Source organism: Protopterus annectens, chromosome 7.part0 (assembly GCF_019279795.1).
Source record: "Protopterus annectens isolate FY-2018-M chromosome 7.part0, PAN1.0, whole genome shotgun sequence".
NCBI classification, from domain to species: Eukaryota; Metazoa; Chordata; order Ceratodontiformes; family Protopteridae; genus Protopterus; species Protopterus annectens.
The window spans coordinates 977,889,433-977,911,502 of NC_056739.1; the positions used below are offsets into that span (position 1 = coordinate 977,889,433).

At 37.7% G+C, this 22,070-nt stretch overlaps 1 protein-coding gene across 2 annotated transcripts in view; it reads right to left on the reverse strand.

The window, feature by feature from the left end:
- HCN4 (hyperpolarization activated cyclic nucleotide gated potassium channel 4) overlaps nt 1–22,070 on the reverse strand; it is a 2,820,592-nt gene that overhangs the window by 2,184,508 nt on the left and 614,014 nt on the right. For both annotated transcript variants that reach the window (XM_044077556.1, XM_044077558.1), the window contains exon 2: nt 16,486–16,909. In XM_044077556.1, coding sequence (XP_043933491.1) covers nt 16,486–16,909 — 424 coding nt within the window. The remainder of the gene's footprint in view (nt 1–16,485; nt 16,910–22,070) is intronic.

Here is a 22,070-nt window from a genome sequence, read left to right on the forward strand (position 1 = left end):
TATAAGTGTAATCATATTTGTAAAGTAGCATTATCCTCACTGGACCTGTACTTAATATGATTCTGGCCCACTTAGGCAAACTAGTTACTAAAATAATATTAGATATGCATAGTTTATCCTTACCTACTCTTACCAGTTGCAGTGACTGTGATAATGTAAAAATTAATACTAATTCAGTACTTCCTCAACCAGTATAGAATTACTGAGTAAATTTGGTTGCACACCATCTACCATTAGACTCATTTTACCTCTGCCAGATGTTTTCATGCAGTCTAATGGCCTGACAGCTCAGAAGAAGCCTAATGCAAGGAGCTTCTCAGAGTTATACAGACTGTAGGAGAGATGGTTCCTGAACTCATTTGCTTATCAAGAATAAACATAATCAACAATTATCAAATAAATCATGAATGCGTATTACAATAATTCACAATTTATTCACAGCTGGCAATTACTCGCAAGTCCCACACACGCATGAGATACAGTCACGCTCTTCGGGATTTCAGTGTATGATCTCCTTGATGGTAATAATGAAAAAAGATATTCCTAACTCATATATGTGAATTTTTTTCAGTAAGTCACTGCTGGCTTTAGAAAAGTGTAACTCTATTGAACAACTGTGGGTAGAAAAGGAGGACTGACCCAACTTAGTGTCCAGATGAAAAAAAATATGCATTGCTAGGCTGTCTCTAATACAAACATATTTTTTGGCTAATGCAATCAATGTGCTTACTCAATGGCATGCAGTCAAGTAAGAGGTAAACCACATCTGTACTGGTAAGTTCACTGCATTTTTGTCATTGGTCCAGACTCAAAAGAATAGCCACTTACCTTTATGAATAAGGCCTGTTATGAAAAAATGCTGATATTAGTACAGTTCCCTTGCACTGTGATTCACTGATATTTACATGCTTCTGTGATGTGAGATGTAGAGCAATATGCATCTGACATGAACAGTGGGAACCATGTTTTGGCGAGTACCCTTTGGCCACTGACACCTGCAATACTTAATATAGCCTAGGGGGGAAAACTGAGTCATTAGTGTTGGATCAATGATTTTCAGCAGGATGTATTTGTCCATTTGGGTCACTTTTTATTGACCCACTATCTTATGAACCTGCTCCACCAAATGAAACTGCATTTATTATAATTTTTCCCAAGGTTGTGCAACCTCAGAGTACGTTATATTAAATAATTAACTGGAGTGGGCTTGCCCATGATAAAAATATATTGTTTAGAGGTGATTTGATATAATGGGCTCATAGACACATAGTTCATACAAACTGACACAATAAAATGTACCATTTCCTTTTTCAGCTAATATGAAACCACCAGGCGGAGATGATTTAACTCCTGTTATGCCGTAAAATGCACAGAAATAACAAATGGCCTCAAATATCATGATACAGGAAAATTCCAACTGATTCTGTGCAAATGGATCCCATTAACAATACGTTAGGCATTTGTTTATAAGAAATGTAACTCTATATTAAAAGAAAAAAATAAAGTATATAGCAGATGTAAGGATTCTCACATCAGGAATAAAATTAAAAAATTGACCAAAACTATTAGGAATGCTATGACAGCCCATGAACTGAGATTAGTATCTGAAGCCAAGGTGAACTACAACCCCTTCTATAGTTATGTTAGAAAACTAAGAAATAATATCCAACACTGCTTCTGACCCGTTAAGACACTTCTAACATACTAATAAACTCAGTGCCGACTTTACAGTGGAAAGGACTACCAAAACTAACTTATCCCTAAAGATCTCAGCCCCCATCATCACCAAAGATCATGTACTAAAGGCGCACTCAAAGACTAAAAATACCTCCTCCATGAGATTTAATAATATACAAGACTATTTAATAAACAGTGCCAAACAAGACCTGGCAGACACATTCCTTAAACTCTTTAACTTGAGTTTAGCCACTGGCTTTGCTTCTGAAGCTTGGAGCACAGCAGTGGTGATCCCACACCTCAATGGTGGCTCCCACCACTGACCTCTGGGAATTACAGACCCATTAGCCTAATGAATTTCATATGCAAAGCCATGGAGTACACTATAACTGATTAGCTATCACATTAAAAATCTCACCAGGATAAAGCCACAGGAGTTTAACTTTGCTAAGGGTAGATCCTGTCTAATGAAGTTAAAGAGTAATACAACTGCTGACAGTGGCCATGCTGTGCACATGGCATGCACTACCCTGGTCAAGGCCTCTGACATTAAACTCCATGCAACATATGTGGTAAAAAGAATAGCAAATTGATTACTTGCAAACATCTGGTGTGATAACAGGGTTAAATTAAATGTTAAAAAGTATAACACAGATGCATTTGGTAAGCAATTCCTCCCCCCAACATATGACACTTTTTGCCACATTTTACTGTATACTGTACTAGTTCAGCTGTAGTATAGCCCATTTCCAGGTTTGCTGTTTCTGATTCTGTTTTATAACTTCTGAACATCAAATTCAAGCCATCCTTGTTAGTTTAGACCCTTCTGCACCCTTGTGGGAGGAGAGTGCTGCCTGGGTCCCATATAATCAGGGGTGATTGGACTAGAGCTTAGAGAGAGCATCCTTATTGGCTAGCTTGAGTTAAAAGGGTTATTTCTTGTTTTATTTAAGCCCCACATTTGTGCTTGTTTGGGTGTAGCTCACCATGGTTACCGTATAGATGTAAACGTTTTGCTTGTTAAATTTTCCCTTAGCACTTTGCTTGTGGTCCCCCAGAGGTTTATCGTGGCCCTGCTCTACTGTCAGGTAGAACACTAAGCCTAGTCTCAGAGGTACCAACACAGCTCTCACCCACTAGCCATTCCTAAGTGTGACCTCTTTTCCTGACCATATAAATTTACCTAGCACTACAGATGGACAATTTCCCACAGTTTCTCCAGCCAGTTTAGTGATCATGGGTATTCTGAGGCAGTGTAGCAATTACATCGTGTTCAGCGACAACCCTCTACTCCTAGTCCACACAACCTCAGCTCGTGAGAGATGCAACTATATTAAGAACCTTGAACCATGCTCTCTCATACACCAGTCAGTACATATGACAATGAGCGGGTTATCAGTATGCACACCTCACCTTCTACTCCACACAAACCCACATCACACATACCTACATATGCAGAGGTCCTCACCAGAAACATACCTAAACACCAGACACCTCCCAAACACAAACACAAGCATGATACACAATACTTCCTCTGCAGAACACAATACACTTAATAGCTCATATGCCAGTGTCTCACCTATCAAGCCCTTAAGGCAAAACACAAAACCAAACACATAAGTCATATATGATTTGATTGTGAGACACACAGATGTCCCTCTCACCAAACTGGATAAGGAGAAGGTCACAGTTAGCTGTCTGTCAGGTGCCAGGTTCCAACATATCACACATGTACTCAAGTCTCGCAACAACAGGTACTGTTATTATGACTCTGTCATAGTCCATGTTGGTGTGAATGACTTGAGAAGCACCACTCTGGACTATATGAAGAGAGACATGATTGAGCTCTCAGACTATGTGTCTCAGGTTGGTATGTCCCTAGCCTGAAGCAGCATTTTACCTTCAACTAGGATGATGCCTCAGTACAAACAGAAAATGATTGATTTCAATAACTGGATTAGTTTCTGGTATCATTCCAATGGGATACAGTATCTGTTAGCCTGGGATGACATGATCAATAGACCTTGATGCTTTGCCAGAAATGGTCTTCATCTGTCACCCCTGTGATTTCAGCTACTGGTCAAGGCTCTCAACACTCCCATAGTGCCTTTTTTAGGGAGTGTCTCAAGGACAAAAATGCCAATGTAAAAACTCCATTTAAGAAAACCTCAAGGTTTTGTTGCTAAACGCTAGGAGTCTTAACAAAAAACTGCATTCACTGGAAGCAGTCCTCACCTTGGAAGACATAGACATTTGTGCAGTCACAGAAACCTGGTTCAAGGCTATGGAGAGCACCCCAGTCATATCAGGCTGCACCTCCTTCCACACGTTCAGACCACAAACTGAAGGCATGAAAACAAAAGGAGGCGGTGTATCAATATTCATTAAACATAAATACACCTCTAGATTGGTTAGACAGCATGATTCCCTGGAGATACTTCAGATGCAATTAACTGTTGGTAAGACACCTATTCAAGGTCACTGCCAGCTACAGGACCCCCTCCATTAATCAGGACACCCACTCTGCCTATTTGGATCTACTTTAATCTATCAAGATACATCCAAACACCATGGTTTTGGGTGACTTTAAAAACCCATCCATTGACTGGGGAAATTATTCATCCAGAAACTCATTTGCCCAAAGGTTCCTCGATATCATTAACTCCAATGTCCTGGACCAGCTAGTTGACACCCCCACAAGGGGTGCCAACATTGTGGATCTGGTGATTACCAATATAGGGAACCACTGTAGTACCCCCATCACATGATTGTAGTACCACAATCAGTCTCATTCAAAGTTACCATCACACCTGACCCACCCAAAGCACAAACTAAACTAAAAAAACTTCCCAAAAGCAGATTATGACATCTTACAGGATGGTATAAATAGCTTCACTGCACTTTCTCCCTCAGATGGAACTAGCAACTATGCAGAGTTCTACATAAATGTTTTATACAAACACCTAAACAATTGCATTCACTCAGCCGTACCTGATAGGACCGAAACAAGCTCCTCAAGGAAGGGCAAGCCTGTCTCTCAGGGACAACTGCCATTACCAGACTTTATAATAAGAGGAAGAAATTGCTGTCTAAGAGTAAGAGGGAATGAGCTCCAAACTGGAAACACTCCCTCCTCAGCTTAAACAAGCAAATAAGACTCCTTGTGAAGTCCTCCAAAGCTAACTATGAATCCAAATTAGCTTCCTTAACCAAGGACAACCATAAGGCATTATTTAGTTATATCTGTAACCTAAAAGGAAAGGCTCAGATTTGTGCCAAACTGGTAGTTAATGACAACACATATACCAAGCCTGTGTACATTACTAACTTGTTAGCAGACAGGTTCTGTGAAAACTTCACTCCCCTTTCCACACAGCACTTAACCCAAGACAAACCTACCACCTGTCCTCTACCCTGTATCTCTAAATAGCAGGTTGTGAACGCCCTCTCTAAAGTCAAAAACTTAGCATCCATGGGACCTGATAACATTCCAGGCTGTGTCCTACATGGACTCAAACAAGAATTATGATTGTCATTGGGTACCCTTTTCAATCATAGTCTAAGCACTAGCTTCATCCCAGCTGAATCATAGTCTAAGCACTAGCTTCATCCCAGCTGAATCATAGTCTAAGCACTAGCTTCATCCCAGCTGAATCATAGTCTAAGCACTAGTTTCATCCCAGCTGAATGCAAAAAGGCCACCGTTATTCCCTTGTTGAAAGGTGGTGCTTCCACTAACCCTGAAAACTATAGACCCATTATCCTGACTAACCTTATCTGCAAGGCCATGGACAGAATCATCATGGATCTCATCAACAAAAACAGTGGTAACCTCCAAACACTTGACCCTACTCAATTTGGATTTGTCAATGGGAGATCATGCCTGTTAAACCTGGTGAACATCTTTGAAACAGTCATCAAGGCCCTTGATGAGGGGAAATCTGTGCATACAGCCTACCTAGACCTAGCCAAGGTTTTTAACATTATCTCCTACTCAGGCATAATTGACAAACTCACCCAGCTAAGTATCAACCCATATATCATTAGATGGCTCACTAAATGGCTCACTGATAGAACCCATATAGTCAAAATAGGGGAATCCACTTCCAACAGCAGACCTGTAACCAGTGGTGTTCCACAGGAATAATTTCTGGGACCTCCACTGTTTGGAATCTATTTCTCTGAGGTGAAAACTAAAAGTAAAGGTCTATGGCAGACAACGTTTGCTGATGACTGCAAACTGGGAGTGGTCATAGAATCTCCAAACAATGTCAACATCCTACAAGAGGGTCTTATACAAGCAAATGACTGGTGCCAAAGTCATGGTCTTAAACTCGATGCAAAAAAATGTGTTATCGTTCCTTTTGGTAAGAGTGATGTTCCTGCTAACTGCCACATCAATAACAACACCCTAAGTATGCACTCAGTGGTGAGAAACCTGGGCACACAAGTTGACAGCAACCTTACCTTTGATCACCATGTCTCCACAGTGGTAAGAAGGGTACTCTATACTGTTCATCTCATAAGTAAGGGCATTTCCTCCAAAAAAAAAAAAAAAAAAAAGTTATAACCTCCCTGTACTCTTTCCTCATCAGACCAATAACAGAGTACAACGCCCCTTTTGGTATTTACTTTCCAGGCACCTGCAGCAACTGGAGAAATCAAAGATTCCTCACAAGGAAAATTCTAGGTCTTCAGCATCTGTCCTATGTGGATCATCTGAAATCACTGTCACTTTATTCTGTTTTATACAGGTTACTCAAAGGCTATCTCTGTCTTGCATACAAGGTAATCTTTGACCCTGCTTTATTGGAAATTCTGCATATCTGCAAGTCAAATGGTACATGGCTTGCTCACTCTAAAGACCTTAACCTGGTATGCGACATTAATAGAACCTGCTGGAGGGACAGATTTGTCTCCTAGAGGTTACCACACCTTTGGAACAGACTCCCACTTCATGTCGAACAGAGCACCTCATTGGCCCTCTTCAAAAGCAATCTGGACGATTGGCTAGGTGACCATAAATTCACCCTGTGGGTTCCACCTGTATTCCTCTTGGACATGGGTATTAGGTGCTGATCATGGAAATAAGGGTATAACTTGGATGGGCTTGTAAGGGCCCTAGGGCCATTACCCTAGTAAATTCCTATGATCCTATGACACTGACAATACCGGACTGCACAATGAAAATTTTGTTAGATGTTTTGGTACCTGGGTCAATTCTTTCCCCTTTGATCATCTCATAACAACAATACATAGTCCAACTGATTGTCAAGGGGATATCTTCCCGATCCAAACAGGTTACTGTCTCATATTTAGCCATGACTATGCCAGTTATTGAATAAAATTCCCTTAGGGATGTACTTTAATAGACACATAAAACAACTAGAAAGATCCCAAAAGGTTAGTAACTAAACCTCTGGCTTAAAAAGCCTAAGTTACCAGAAAAGACTGGAAGTACTGTCCTTTTATTCAGTCTCTTAGACTCCTGAAAGGAGATCTAAGCCTTGCCTTCTGAGCCATTGAGGTCCCAATAGTCCAGAATCTTTTGTATCTTCACAAATTAAATAGTCCCACAAATACCATTACTAGGGATGTAAATCTTCTCCAGCTGATAAATAAAACAAGGTGGAGGAATAGGTTCATTGCACAATGCCTTTCCCACCTCTGGAATAGACTTTCATTCCAAATTAAGCAGCCTGATACATTATGTTCCTTCAAACTGGAATTGGACAGCTGGATGTGTATTTGCAAATTCACCGCAGCTTTACAGGCCTGGCTCTCTTTGAGAGAGCAGTTTCATTCTGTGGGTGGGTACTGGCCAGGACTAAATGGTCACAAGACTCAATTGCCTTGTACTTGATCCTATGAGTGCTTACACCTGTCTTCAGGATTACTTGAGCAATTATACATAAAGATACTCTCAAGTGTCTTTTGTCACACATAATTATAACTGACACCTCTTTAAACAAAAAGAGGCTGGTATATTGTTCTTTGGTCATATCTACTGTCTTCAGCAGTCATACAAAGTCTGATAATCTTGTTCTAGTTGTACTTCACATTTTTCTTAAGTAGAAAAGGTATTGCTAACTGATGTAGAAACTATACAACCTTACCATATAAAGAAGTTATACAAAGCACAGCTGAGTTTTAACCAATAAGCATTATGTTTTTATTCCAGTTTTAATCATTGTTTGCCTGTAAGTGAACCAATCTTTCAGAGTTTACATGGCCACAGGGGCGATGAAAATTTTAATAAATACGAACAATCTGAAGTTCCTTACACCAACAATGTTATTAATACTCACAGCTCAGAGTAATTCCCTATTATTTCAGAGTGCCTACTTGAAATCCAGGGCCATAAATATAACAAGGTTAGATTTTGTAATGTTTGCAAACTCTAGCAGTATAGCTTATACCCAAGTCTCCTCTAATTGTCTGGGCCATGCAATACCACTTTTCACTGGAGGCCTAGGGAGAAAAGCTCCAAAGCAATTTACAACCAAAAAGTAGCACACATGTCAGTAAACATTAGTACACTGTAATAGGCATTTCTAAAGTATTTTACAGCAAACAGCAATGGAAACACCATTGTTTTCTTTAGAACACAGTACTTGAATGTGTCAGGCTACAAAACTAATTCAGTTACAAAGAGGTGACAAAAGACACATTATAAGCATGATACTTTAAATGAGGATGATAGTCACAATGCATACAGTATATACAAAAGGAGTTCTAGGCTGTGCTTAAAGAAACCTTGCAGTAGAGAGTTTCAATATTTGAGAGAAAAAATATAGCCTAATTATTGTGCTATATTCTGTGCCAAATAACATTTCTGAGTAACATTAAAGCAAATGTTAAAACAAAAAAAGTGTTTGGCTTCACAGTCCATTTCTGTGGGCTGTGATAACATCACTTGCAAAAATGAAAACCGTTTTATTTTATTTCCAAAACTATAGATGGGAGCATAGCAGTGGCCAGACTGTCAGCTACAGAATCCCCTCATTGTTCCAGCTTTGGATGTATCATCCATACCTCTTCTCAACTGTACAAATTTTTGCAGAATGTCCAGATTTTTGCTAGTCATTTTTGATCAGTTTTTCATAAAAGTGTGGTTTTCTGGCAAATTAGTGGCAAATCATTAAAGACTGAAGTTAAAAAATAATGGCAGACATTTGAGTTTCAGACTTTATATCCTTCAGAAAATTCATGCAAATGCAAAAACCTGTCATTTTATCAACTTTCTAAGTTGGTAAGAGCAATAATTAAAAATTGTCCCTACTTTTGGGCCCTTGTCCCAAATTTATTTATGGCTTTGTCCAGACTTCTTGTTCTAAAAGGGTGAAATGTATGCTCATCTCCATTTTGCCACATCTAATTACAATGAGAGAGCAGCGGCTAACCCATTTAGTTAAAAAATGTGAAGTAAATATTTGTTTAGAGAATGAATCTCTTTAATATAATATTTTGTAACCAAAACTAACTCTTCAAAGACTTACGTCCTGTGCTAGCTAGGATTACAGATACAAGCCAGAGCTGTCTTAGTCTACGACTATTATCCCTACCAGCTTGTGCAGTGTGCTTAACAAAATGCCAAAAACCATGCCAGCAAGACATCAGCATAGACAGCAAGACTTTACGTGGGACTGTGGAACTAAGAGTTCAGACAGCAGGACACCTCTGTGTGGCTAGCTGTATGGAAGTGTGGATTCCTCAAAAGAAGCTACTGCTTTTGGGTGTTGCTGTATCCCAATATACAATGACTTTGGAAATGATTATAATACACCCAGAGGACTAATGGGTGAAGCCTGCTGTACAGAGTTAGAAGAAAGGGTTCTCCACCACAAAAATGTATGCTCTGTTGCAGTCAAAAGTTGTCTTGAACATTATATTTCATTCAAGACTTCAACTATTTTTGACATATTGTCTTGGAATTGAGAATTCAGCCTCTTCTATGATCCTTTATAAGTTTTAGGTAGTGAAGCCAAACTATTAAGTTTAGTACAGTGAGGATATTACCACTTCCAGTGCCCCAGAATGTGAAGTACAGACTCAAGTTTTGCATTTCCTTTAAATGCATATTTTTTTCTTTGACTGTCCAAAAGGGTGGTTAGTAGACATATGCACTTCCATGCATCACCTTGAAAACAGACTTTCAGTTCCAAAACCAGTCATGTCTTTGTACAGCGTGAGAGCTACTGGCTCAGGCCCCCAAGTCATTTACATAGTTCAAGATGCCAGTTTCGTTCAGAAATGCCAAAGTATCTAAAATGACAGTGATGGTGAACTGCCCAGATTTATAAATACAGTGCTCACATGGACTACTCAATGTTATATATTTAGGAGACTGTGAACAAGCTGAACAGTAGACTGAAATATATGCACAGGCAAATGTAAACACAATTAAAAAAGTAAAAATTTGGGAAAACTGCACCAAAAGGCATAGTATATATTATACTACAGCCTAAGATAACAGCAAAACATAGGGATTTCAGTACACAGTAGAAAATTCTGAGTGTACCACAAAAGCACACAGAGGATGCTTAGGTAATGTCAGTATAATATGTCTTTCCATTAAACAGGTTACTACTTAACCTAACTGCTTAGCTACTGCTATTTTTTGTTGGTCTTTCACATTGCTGTTTTTCCCTCATTTTCCAAAATATTGTTTGGTTAGGTACTTAATTATCCCCTCCCACTTTCAAAATTATAGTTTAGCTATATAGTAAACCAGCTTAATGGAAATATTGAATTTTAATGCATTTATGCTACCTCTTCTGTTTGTCAGAAAGTAGAAATGTTCCCGTTCATGTACTGTATACCTGCTGATTCAAAATATCATACCATTGTTCACAGCCTAATTATTAAACAGCAATGTATGCACATATGCAAAAAAGCTAATTGACAAAATGAACAAGTAAAAGAACACACTAAGGAATAATGAAAACATGCAAAATGAACACCAGGACTTAGTGAAACCTTATGAAAATTAATCAACATATCTGAATAAGGAGAAGAAGCCAACACTAACAGAAATATAAAAAGATGTCACTGGTATATTGCTACACACATTTATACTAAACAGAAAAACAACATAACAATAAGAAATAAAATCCTAAAATCATTGTAGAAGCGTTTATTTTTTTGTTGTGACTGACAGTAATTTGCAAGAATTTATGTCACATGCTTTTCATTCAGTATTATATATGGATCAGTTTGCAGCATTCCTTGTTACGTATAGGCTCATTGTATTGTTGGGCATATAATCCTTATGTGACTGCACTCTCCTGTTCAAAGGACCTCCTTACTGTAATCCATTTGCACAACTTGTCTATGTTATGGCCTTCTATTCCTCTTATTTGCCACTGTCATGACACTGTAAAGTGTCACTCGGTAGGGTAGAGGTGAAGCATGGATAATGCATACCCATTAGATTAGAGTGACTAGATGCAGATGCTATCCAAGGGTGAAACAGCAAATGGAGAGGTGTCTACCCTATCTCCTGGAGGTACTTCTGGAATCAAAAAATTACCTTTGGCATTTCAATGACCTTGTCTAGGACAATGGTATGTAACAGCAAATCAATACATGACACTGCCCCAGTGTCAGACTTGGTGCATAGCATTTACCTTGCATTTATCATGGAAACCGTGTTGTAAAAGAATGTTGAATCCCATTTTGCAGTACTCAGTATGATCCATGGTCCTAGATAATGTAATGCTGGTGGCAGTATTGGCCTACATTTTAAAATGCATCCTAGGCTGCATCAGGTGGCATGTTAAAGTGTCTTCTCTTTTGATTATGTTCTCATAACACATCTGAATTAAAGGTTTCTCCTCATGTACCAATCACCCAATTACTTTGGAGATTTTCTGCAATAATTAAATTTTATCATCATCTTGCAGTATCACCCAAAATGGTTAGTTGTCTCTGACTTCAGTGCATAGACCAACAAATACTCTTCTGAACTTGTTACAGAATTTTTCTGTATATGGAGACCAGTAATTCAGTCAAGTAGCTATGCATTCATGTAGACATTCTCTATAACTGGTCTTTAACCTTGGAATGCTTTCCAAAAGCAGTACGGTAGAACCTGACATAATGCTTCCTACCACTCTTGTTAGCCCTATGTTGAGCTGGTCCATTCCTGGGACTTGAGGGGACATATCACATGGCATTATGATTCCCCTTGATGAATAAGCTCCTGCTGTAGGATAATGTAAATGAACACAACTCTCTTTTAAAGGCCTACAATAAGTCTGTCTCAAACTCTGGATGGAGCTGTTCTGCTACATAAATGCCACATGTCTTCAGCATTCTCTGAAAAATGGAATGGCAATGAGATTTGGGAACAGCATAGAGCAGGGTCCTGGCTGCTGCAAGCCTGAAGACAATCATGGCTATTTTAGGGCTATCACCTCACAGTAAGACACTGTCCGGTTCGATTCTCAGCTAAAGCGTCTTTTGCGTGGAGACATGCGTGAATGGGCATACCTTCGTTGAAGGTTGTGCGTCAGGCCTGGCAAGTCGGTACATAAAAATCTACTGCCAATCATTAGCAGACCGGAGTTCCACTGTGGCGACCCCTAACCGGGAAAAAGCCGAAAGATACAACAACAAAAGGATGTATGGACACTGCTGTTCAACTCAGAAACAAGTAAGAAGGGAATGTTCTTGTCTTGTGAGATTACCATAGCTTCCAGCAATCCAGCTGTACCGGTTTTGAGTAGCTGACAAGCTCTATAGAGCCATTTGTCTGACAAGTCATGAAGTTTTAACCAGCCATAGAGCATTTTCATCCTCACAGTGTGAAGAACCTGCATAGTTATACTCATCATTTTGACTCCATACAAATAAAGTATTTTAACAGAACCAATGCAGTTTCATTTCAGTGGTTCCAGTCTAAATGAAATAAAACTAAGTGCAAGAACTCACATATAAGTGATTCTCTGCTGCACAAAACTTATGTACTGTTACCACAACTATACCCTCCCTCTTTCATCTCATCTCGATTATCTTCCTTGTGCCTTCTCCATTCCTTCTTTTCTTTGGGCTGCTCTGCCTCTTTATCTGAAAAATGTTACTGATATACAACTTATGTAACGGTTATTTTTAATCAAAACTGTTTGTAAATGATGTAACTGATGTCAAGTATGTCTGAATAATGGAACTGTTGTGTTCATGAATGAAACTGATGAAGCAAGGCAAATAGTGTTCATGATGTCTATATAATGAAGCTTTTCTCCTCGGGCCTCTGCTGAAAAATGGCACTGATCAATTGGGCTTTCCTAGTAAACAAATGCAATAGATAGATAGATAGATAGATAGATAGATAGATAGATAGATAGATAGATAAATGAACACAACCAAATACTGCTGAAGGAGAAACCATCTCTCTTGAAATGTATTCAAGATAAAAGCTATTTTTTAAGCATTTTCCATATGTTATAGCTATTTCTACCATCTATTGATAATAGAATTCTGACTCCATCACGAGCTTATACAGTAAAATGACCTCTACACAGCTGTCACTAGTATATCATCATGCAATTACTGTCAGTGCGTGGATGAAGCCCAGCAGTAACTATGTGTCCAAAATAACCGCATGTCCAAAAGGATAGGAGAAATACTAAAGGTATCCAAAATCAGTAAAAAAATAATTTCTCAAAGTAAATAGTTTCAAAATGAATCAATTAATTTATAAGCACACGGTATATGAGGAAAAATCAGCAGACACAGTGAGATGTATTTCAAGACTTTTCAATGAAGTGGTGCACCTGTGCTATATTCATAGCGCCACACTACAAAAAACACAGCCATCTCAAAGTTTTACACCAATACTTGTGTATGTTTTCAGCATAGCACATACTGTTTTCCTTAATATGACAATGTTACATCATCATTGTTTTTCAGTTATGTAGCTTCCTCCACATCTCACTATGTTCCTCTAAAAACTACATTTTCTCTCACACAATCAAAGTCAAAGTAAACTTTATTGTCATTTAGAACTACACATGTGTAGCCTAAATGAAATGTTGTGCATTGGCTCAATTCTTGATATTACAAAGGAAAATAAAACAGCACATACAAGTAGAGGAATAAACATAACTAACAAATAGAATACTACGCCCAATAAATGTAAAAAAGAGCAGAGACAATTACCAAACACTCAAATAGGAAAATAATACACTCCTCTAAGTTAAATAAACTATCCCATTTACAGTAATACAAAACGCACTACAGATTGAACAATGCCAAGTTATTTGTCTAATATTGCACTTAAATGGGTTAAATAATACTGACTATGGATATAATAAATAAATATTACACTTACTTGGAATATATATAAGTATACATTGCACAAATAAAAAATGACTTTTGTGTCCAGACCCCTGGGACTAGTGCATGCGTTCAGAAGTCTAATTACTGTGGGGTAGAAACGTAGTCCTGCAGAGGATGCTGTGATATCTTCTGCCCAATACCAGATGCTTAAACAGAACATGCGTAGGATGCATGGTGTCCTGCATTATTCTGGCGGCCTTTCAGATGCTTCTTGCAGAATAGCGTTGTATGGATGGAAGACTGGAACCCGTTACCTTCTCTGCAGCCCTCACCACTCTCTGTAGCGCCTTCCTTTCTGCAACTGTGCAGCTTCTAAACCACACTGTGAAGTTGCAGGTGAGAGTGCTCTCTATTGCACCTCTATAGAAGGTGGAGAGGATATGAGGAGGAAGCTTAGCTTTCTTCAGCATTCTCAAAAAGTGGACACGTTGGTGCACTTTCTTAACCATCTGGCTGGTGTTTCTTGACAGCGAGAGATCCTTTGATATGTGTATACCCAGGAATTTTGTAATGTTAACCCTCTTCACACTCTCACCATTGATCATGAGCACTGAATGGTTTGCTCTCCTTTTCCTAAAGTCGATGATAATCTCTTTGGTCTTGCTCACATTCATGTCAAGGTTGTTCCCCTTGCACCAACTGATCAGAGATGCAACCTCCTCTCTGTACATCATTTCATCCTCATTTGTGATGAGCCCCACAACTGTGTGTCATCAGCAAACTTGATGATATAGTTGGACTTCTGCTTAGCATAGCAGTCATGGGTCAGGATGGTGAATAACAGTGGGCTGAGAACATATCCCTATGGATCCCCGGGTATTAATTGTGATGCACTGTGATGTGTCCTTACCCGAATAAACCCTCTGTGGTCTCTCAATCAGGAAGTCCATGATCCAGTTACAGAGATGTTTATTGATTCCTAAATATGACAGTTTTTCTATCAGCTGCATTGGTACCACCGTATTAAATTCAAAGCTGAAGTCTATGAGCAGCATCTTCACACAGTTGTCTTTGCCCTCTAAATGCTCAAGAGAGATGTGTAGTGCTACCGATATGGCATCAGCCGTGGATCGGTTAGCTCTGTATGCAAACTGCAGAGGCTCAAATTCAGGAGGTAGGCATGATGATAGATGCTTTTTGATCAGCCTAAGCCTTTATAATGAGTAATATGTAAGAAGCCTAATGAAAACAAACAGCTTAATATGTCTCAGCTGCTGCAGCAAGAAAGCCTGGTTATTTTTATTTATGAAAGAATGGTCCTACTTAAGAAACAAAATAATGCTAATCCTAGTTATGCATAACAAAACAGGCATTGTATTAATCCTTTGCTGCACATGCCTGCAGTAAAATATAATTTATCAGATGCTGAGCACAATCACACTTATATAAATCAAAATGTATGTATTTCTTTACTATAATGTATGCCTTTTCTACGTTTAAGGAAGACTGCTAATCCATTTTAGTTGAAGTTCAAAACAGACTTTGGTTGTACAGAAATAGATTTATAACAGTAGTGAATATTAAAGATCCAAAATGGTTTGCCTGATATATACAAGTCAAGATATATAAATACAAACTATAGCACAAAGAAGAAGAATGGTTGTGATGCTTTTTTAACAAAACTGAAGCATTATAAAGTCTTGCCACAGTAATCTGGCATGGTGTTTCAATCCTATTAATCATTTCAGATAATAATATAGTCAGTACATTCTATATGGAAGAGGAAATAGTAATTGACCAATTACGTGCAATTATACTACCTATAACAGTGAAAAAAAAATGACAGAATTCTTCTACATCCAAATCTCCTTGATATTAATAGAATGGTTCAGTGGTTCATTAGCGTATGTTTGATCACAGTGATCGCAAGCACTTAATTGTAAATATTATTTCTATGCAAAATACTAAACTCAGATATGTGAATATAAACTCAGTCACAGATGACAGAAAAATCTTGATTGTCACAATGTTAGGAAGATGTTAAAATGTCTCTGAAGAAGGCATCTGAAAATAACCTATTTTAATATTCCATTGTGTCACAGATTATGGAAGTCTTCCAATGAGATAGCAACTGAATATTATTGGATCATGCAAAAGGTTGGGGTTGTAAAGCCATAACCAGTTTTAGTGGGATACCTGTTGTAGAAGTAACAGTAGCTCAAAAACATTGTAATGGGAAACAAAACACAAACCTAATGCAGTCATGGTTTTAATCATGGTTTTAAACGATAAAGTAAACCAATCATAACATAAGGAAATTTATCTTCAAACAGGTAGGTAATTCAGTAAAAACAAGGAAAAACACATTATAGTGATAAACAGGCTAAAACCATCTTACCTAAGCAAATGATTTAAAATTATCAAAAGAAATAACAGTATGATTTCCAATTACCTTTCTACATACTTAAGGAAATACACAGACTACAGAAATATATAAAGGTTTCTATAAGACACGTTTCTTCTTACCTCTTCCCACTGGTGAATATAACGAATTAATCGGGATAACCTTAGCAGTCGTAGAAGACTAAGAATTTTTGTAAAGCGAACAATGCGTAGGGCCCTTGCAGTTTTATACACTTCTGAATCAATCCTGGTTTCAACAATAAGAAAGATATAGTCCACTGGGATTGAGGATATAAAATCCACTACAAACCAACTTTTCAAGTATTTCATTTTAATCCTCTGTGGGTCCAATATTATTTCAGTATTGTCCTCTACAACAATACCTGTACGAAAATTTAACACCAGGTCTATGAGAAAGAAAGTGTCTGATACCACATTGAATACAATCCAAGGTGTGGTGTTCTCATCCTTGAAAAATGTGATCCCAACAGGTATGATGATTAGGTTTCCTACCATTAGAAGCAGCATTGTTAAGTCCCAGTAGAACCTTAAAAGGAGAAATAAAGACATGTGAGATAGGAAGACACATGGTAAATAAACTAAACTGTGACTGTCAAGTACACATCTCATGCTTTCACACATGACTAATACTCCCTTTAACAAACACTGGATGTTTTACCTATTTTGTAAAACAAAAAATTTATTTTACAGTATAGACACAGACTATGAAAAGTAAACTCAAACAGCAAGTCCTAGTTCAATATTAACTTAAAAAAAAGTCTAAAAGAAATCATCATCTGAGAAGCAGTAGACATTTTATTCAACGGGCACACCTTTTCACTATTGGAAAAGTAATGATTCGAAAGGAGGAGAATCCTGAAAATAAACACATTTCTAAAATTATCAGGAAATCCCAGACAGATTATTGAAAGGAATCTAGACCTTTTGATTTTTTAGGCTTCTATTACTAGTCTAACACAGGTTTACTGTTTGTTTAACTTAACAACAGATGAAAAAATGTATATGACCCTGCAAAACAATATTAAGGACCCATATAAAATTGTCATTAAAACATATTGCATCTCAGATTCTTCTCTTTATTAAAAATTATATAACAGTGTATAGAAAAATTCACAAATTCATTGTAACAGAATACCATTAACTCTGTAATCTTAAATTTCTCTTGGATTATATCCCCATGTCTGTGCATATTATACATCTGAAAACAGATGTACACATTAACAGCACATACACACACAGATATATGCATGTATATATATGTGTGAGTGTAGGTGTGGGTGGGTATGCGTGAATGTGTGTCTGCTTCATGGGTCTGTGCTTCTATTTTCATTGTTGTGAGATGTTAATGTCTGTCATCATTGTTAGACAAACTACACAACTTAACATTTTGTAGTGTAACTTTTACTCCATGGCTTTCAAGAGAAATCAATTGAAACAGCTTTTCTGATTTTACTTTTTTTAGCTGGGTTACAAATCTTATGATAGAGACAGATACACATTTTAATTCATAACTTCATAAAAGCTGGATATTAGGTAACATTATACAGCTTACAAATTTTAATACATGTTCATCAATGTACTGTGAATTTTCAGCAAGAAAAAACTATATACTATATACAAAGACTGGATAATCCCTATAACCAAACTCTATATTAACATTATATACAATAAGTGCATTATTTCTTCTAATAAAATCACTATTGCTGTTCTATCATTTAAATTATTTTTTTCAAACTGGAATTAAGTATGTTTGCTGCCATTATATCCAACAACAATTATAAATACTGGCATAAATTAAAATTAACCACAAAGTACTAAGTTCTCCAAAAATATTACTGAATAATCTATCATGTGCTACTGTGGTTAAGATGATGAATTCCAATACTATATGGGAGTTCAGCTCCCATTTTATTGAATTATTTTCCTGGTCATTACTAAAAAACACCAGAAGAGAGGATACTCATCTTTATGTATACAAGAGAGGACTGGAAACTTAAATAGCACAAGATAATATGTAAATATTAATTTGTCCATATATGTTGTTGTTGTCTTTCGGCTTTTCCCAGTTAGGGGTCGCCACAGTGGAACTCCGGTCCGCAAATGATTGGCAGTAGATTTTTACGAACACTGAGGTGCCAGCTCGACGTCCAACCTTCAACGATGGCATGCCCATTTACGCATGTCTTTCGAACGCCACCCAACCATGGGGAGGACATGCAGACTCCACACAGAAGGCACTCCCCGCACTCCAGCAGAGAATCAAATGGGAGGACCTCTTGCTGTGAGGCAACAAAGCTACTGCTGCACCACCGCTGAAATGGTATTAATTTGTCCATATATAACAATTGCAAATGGCTAAAAATATTTTCAGACTTGTTGGGTTATAACATTCTTAATCTGTAAAACATTATACAGTGTAGTTTCTGCTGTTTTGCATCATTCCATTACATAAGTATGATTTACAATGGTCAGTCTTTTCAGGATGTATGTCATACACATTGATAAAATGCCTTTTATACATTGCAAAAATGAAAATATAAATTTATACAACATTAGCAAATATTTGCAACCCTAACATTTTCAGTAAGACTAAGAAAACAAAATACTCACTTGTACGAAAATCAAGAAAGTAAAATGCTGCTTGCAGACTTAAGACCTACTTAGTACACCAGAAGAAACTATAGCCAGTGCATAACCGTATCTAAATAGTACATAAATAACTCAGCTCTATAGTAAACACTAAACTCACAGTTCAGTTGACAGTCATTTTTGGGGCATTAATGCAGGTTATTTATATTTTGTTTTAAACATTGCAATGGATATAGACTGAAGAATATTATGGTACCAGAATTAAAAGTACATCCAGCTGTGTACTAGAACACGAACACCATCGCTTAGCGCTAATTACCACAAGCTGGTAGTCTGAATATATAACACACACTCAGAGAAATCATGGACACCCACATAGTGTAGGTCATGCTTCTATCGGGTCTCTGTATAGAACTGTTACTACTGCTGCATAATTTCAACACTAACTACTACCGCATACTCCATTGAGCTATACTATCAGTAGTACTTCCAATAATAGTAACATAGCATAGATTTTGTGACATCAGTTACAAAGTTAGACATCTAAATGAGTATATGCAGAAATAACTAATGAGCATAATGCTGTTCTATAAGTTTCTGAACTGCCTTACTCATTCCATATGTACTTGGCTTGCAGTAGTGGTCTGCAATAAATACAACCATCCCTTAAATGGATCACTGTACAGATCTGCTGCTAGAGGTAGTAAGAATATGTCAGTGGTGTGCTGCTGCCTTGCTTACTGTGCACCCACAGAATAGCAATGCACCCTTTACCTTGTGTACTTCAAGTACTCTACAAATGGAGGCGGCACTGTGTACTCCTGTGGTGCATCTTCCACATGAATAAATGAAAGATAAATGGTCTAGAAGTGTTAATCGCATCTGGAACACAGTGACAGGGTGGTGGCAGCAAGAAAAAGAATGTTGGGGCGTATACCCAGAGGGATAGATTCTAGAAGCAAAATGCAAGTGCTACCACTTGGCAGGGTCTTGATCAGACCGGCAGTGACTATTGTGCATAGTAATTGAGGTCATATAAAGAAAAGGACATCGGCAGAAAGGAGTCCAGATAAAAGCTACCAGAAAGATCCACTGGTGGAGGAGATGGAATGTGAGCAGAGGCTAGTGGGGCCTAGAGCTCTTCTCACTCGAGAATTGAACAGATGAAGGAGTGATATTGGTGCACAAGATCATGTCAGGGAGATGTCAATGAGTCATTATGAACAGGAATAGGGTTGCCTGCTACCTATCCATTCTTTCCAGACTATCCAGAAATCAAAACAATTTCCAGAAAACACTGTACAAACTCCAGTATTCTATTTGGCAGTACAACCAGAATGCAGTTTTTGAAAATGTCACTTCTGTCTGGCTTTTTTTAAGAAAAGTATTGCTAATTCAATGTGGTCAAGTCTGAGTTTGGCAAAAAAAGACAAAAAGTGACATTTCTCCTCCCAATGACATGTTCTTTTACATCACAAAAAGGACATGAGGTGAATAGATTGGGCACAAAACGAGGTGGAGTGAGGAGGGGATAGGGGCAGTGCAAGGGGTGTGGTTTCAGTCCATTACTGCCATGGTAAAATATGGCAACTGTAAACAAGAAGAAAAGAGGGGAAAAGGGCTAAGCATAGGGAGCATTTTCAGCAGATTATAGAAACCAGCTACTTCCTGGATCTCTAAAAACATTTTTTTTCACAGAGTGTTATGGACCCATGGAATAGATGGCCAGAAAGGGTGGTGAAGGAGGATAAATCCACAAAGACATTCTAGCATAGTAGGGGACAGTTAAAAAAGGTAAGGTGAAGGTAGGGATGGAGAAGAGGTACTAGATAGGTTTACTGTCTCCTGTTGTCATCAAGCAAATGTAGTACAAGACCATAACCCACCACAGCACTTTATGTGCTCTTGCAGTGTAGCCCTACCTCTTCCAAACACGTGTCACACAGGAATTTAAGGCCCTGAGCTAATATTGGTCTTCCTGTAGACCTGGTTTAGGTCTCTCCATCACTGTCTGAACATGTTGTGACTCTAAACAATTCACTCAACCAGACAGTGCTCATAGACCATCTCTTGAAAGCGACACTTGTATTCATAGGTCTGAGCCTTTTGCTACATGCATAACGCTCTGAAATACCTAAATCCTAAAATGTATATCATTGTGCTGCACTCATGCACACATTGTGCCGTGTATCCTCTGCATATTGTAACTTGTCTCTCAGAGTACTTCCAGTAATATGCTGTAAATCGGGCACTACTTGCTATGCACCCTATCAGTGACCTGTTTTTTGGTCCACCCTCTCTGAACTCTGTGATCCAAGCAATGCTCACTATGCCATTAAAATTTTATTTATTACTTATGTATGATGCTCTCATTTAGTTTGTAGCTGCAATGACAGCTAACTGACAAACAAGTGATTCTGTTTGAAAATCTTGAATCTGTCAGTTCACAAAATGAGTCACTATACATATTACAGTTTGTTTGCTTGTAGTCCAAACAGCATCTCTTAATCTTGCACTTAGGTTTATAACTTAACTAAGTACAGAAGAAAAAGATAGTTACTACACCAGCCAGTGGAGAATATTACTAATTATGTAATTTTACTTGACATTAACAAAACACTGTGCAAGAAGATTCCTGTGTCTCACATTGTGACATCTGTTTATTTGTTGTAATTATACATTTAAGTCAGACAAAGAAAACTACAGAATATTCAGAACTGATTTTCATCGATATATGTTTTTTTTTTGTTTTGTTTATAAAAATGTGATAAGAAAAGTATTTTTTTCCTCTAAGAGAGCAGCCAACAGACTTGTTAGATATTTCAGATTAGATTCAGTTAAGACTGCCATCACTGAACTAATGAATAAGCTATAATAAAAGAAGAACATAATGATCTGTATAAAAATACACTGAACTGCAGAAGTGTTAGGAATGCTTAAAATCTGTATATTTTTTATTAAATAAAATATCACATAAAATGTTTCATTTCCCACATAAAGGATTTATGGTAGAATGTTCAGATCTTGTAGGGGAAGAGTGACTTAGTAAAATGAATGACTTAGATGAAGGCAGAGAAAGTGTCTGATACACACCGTTG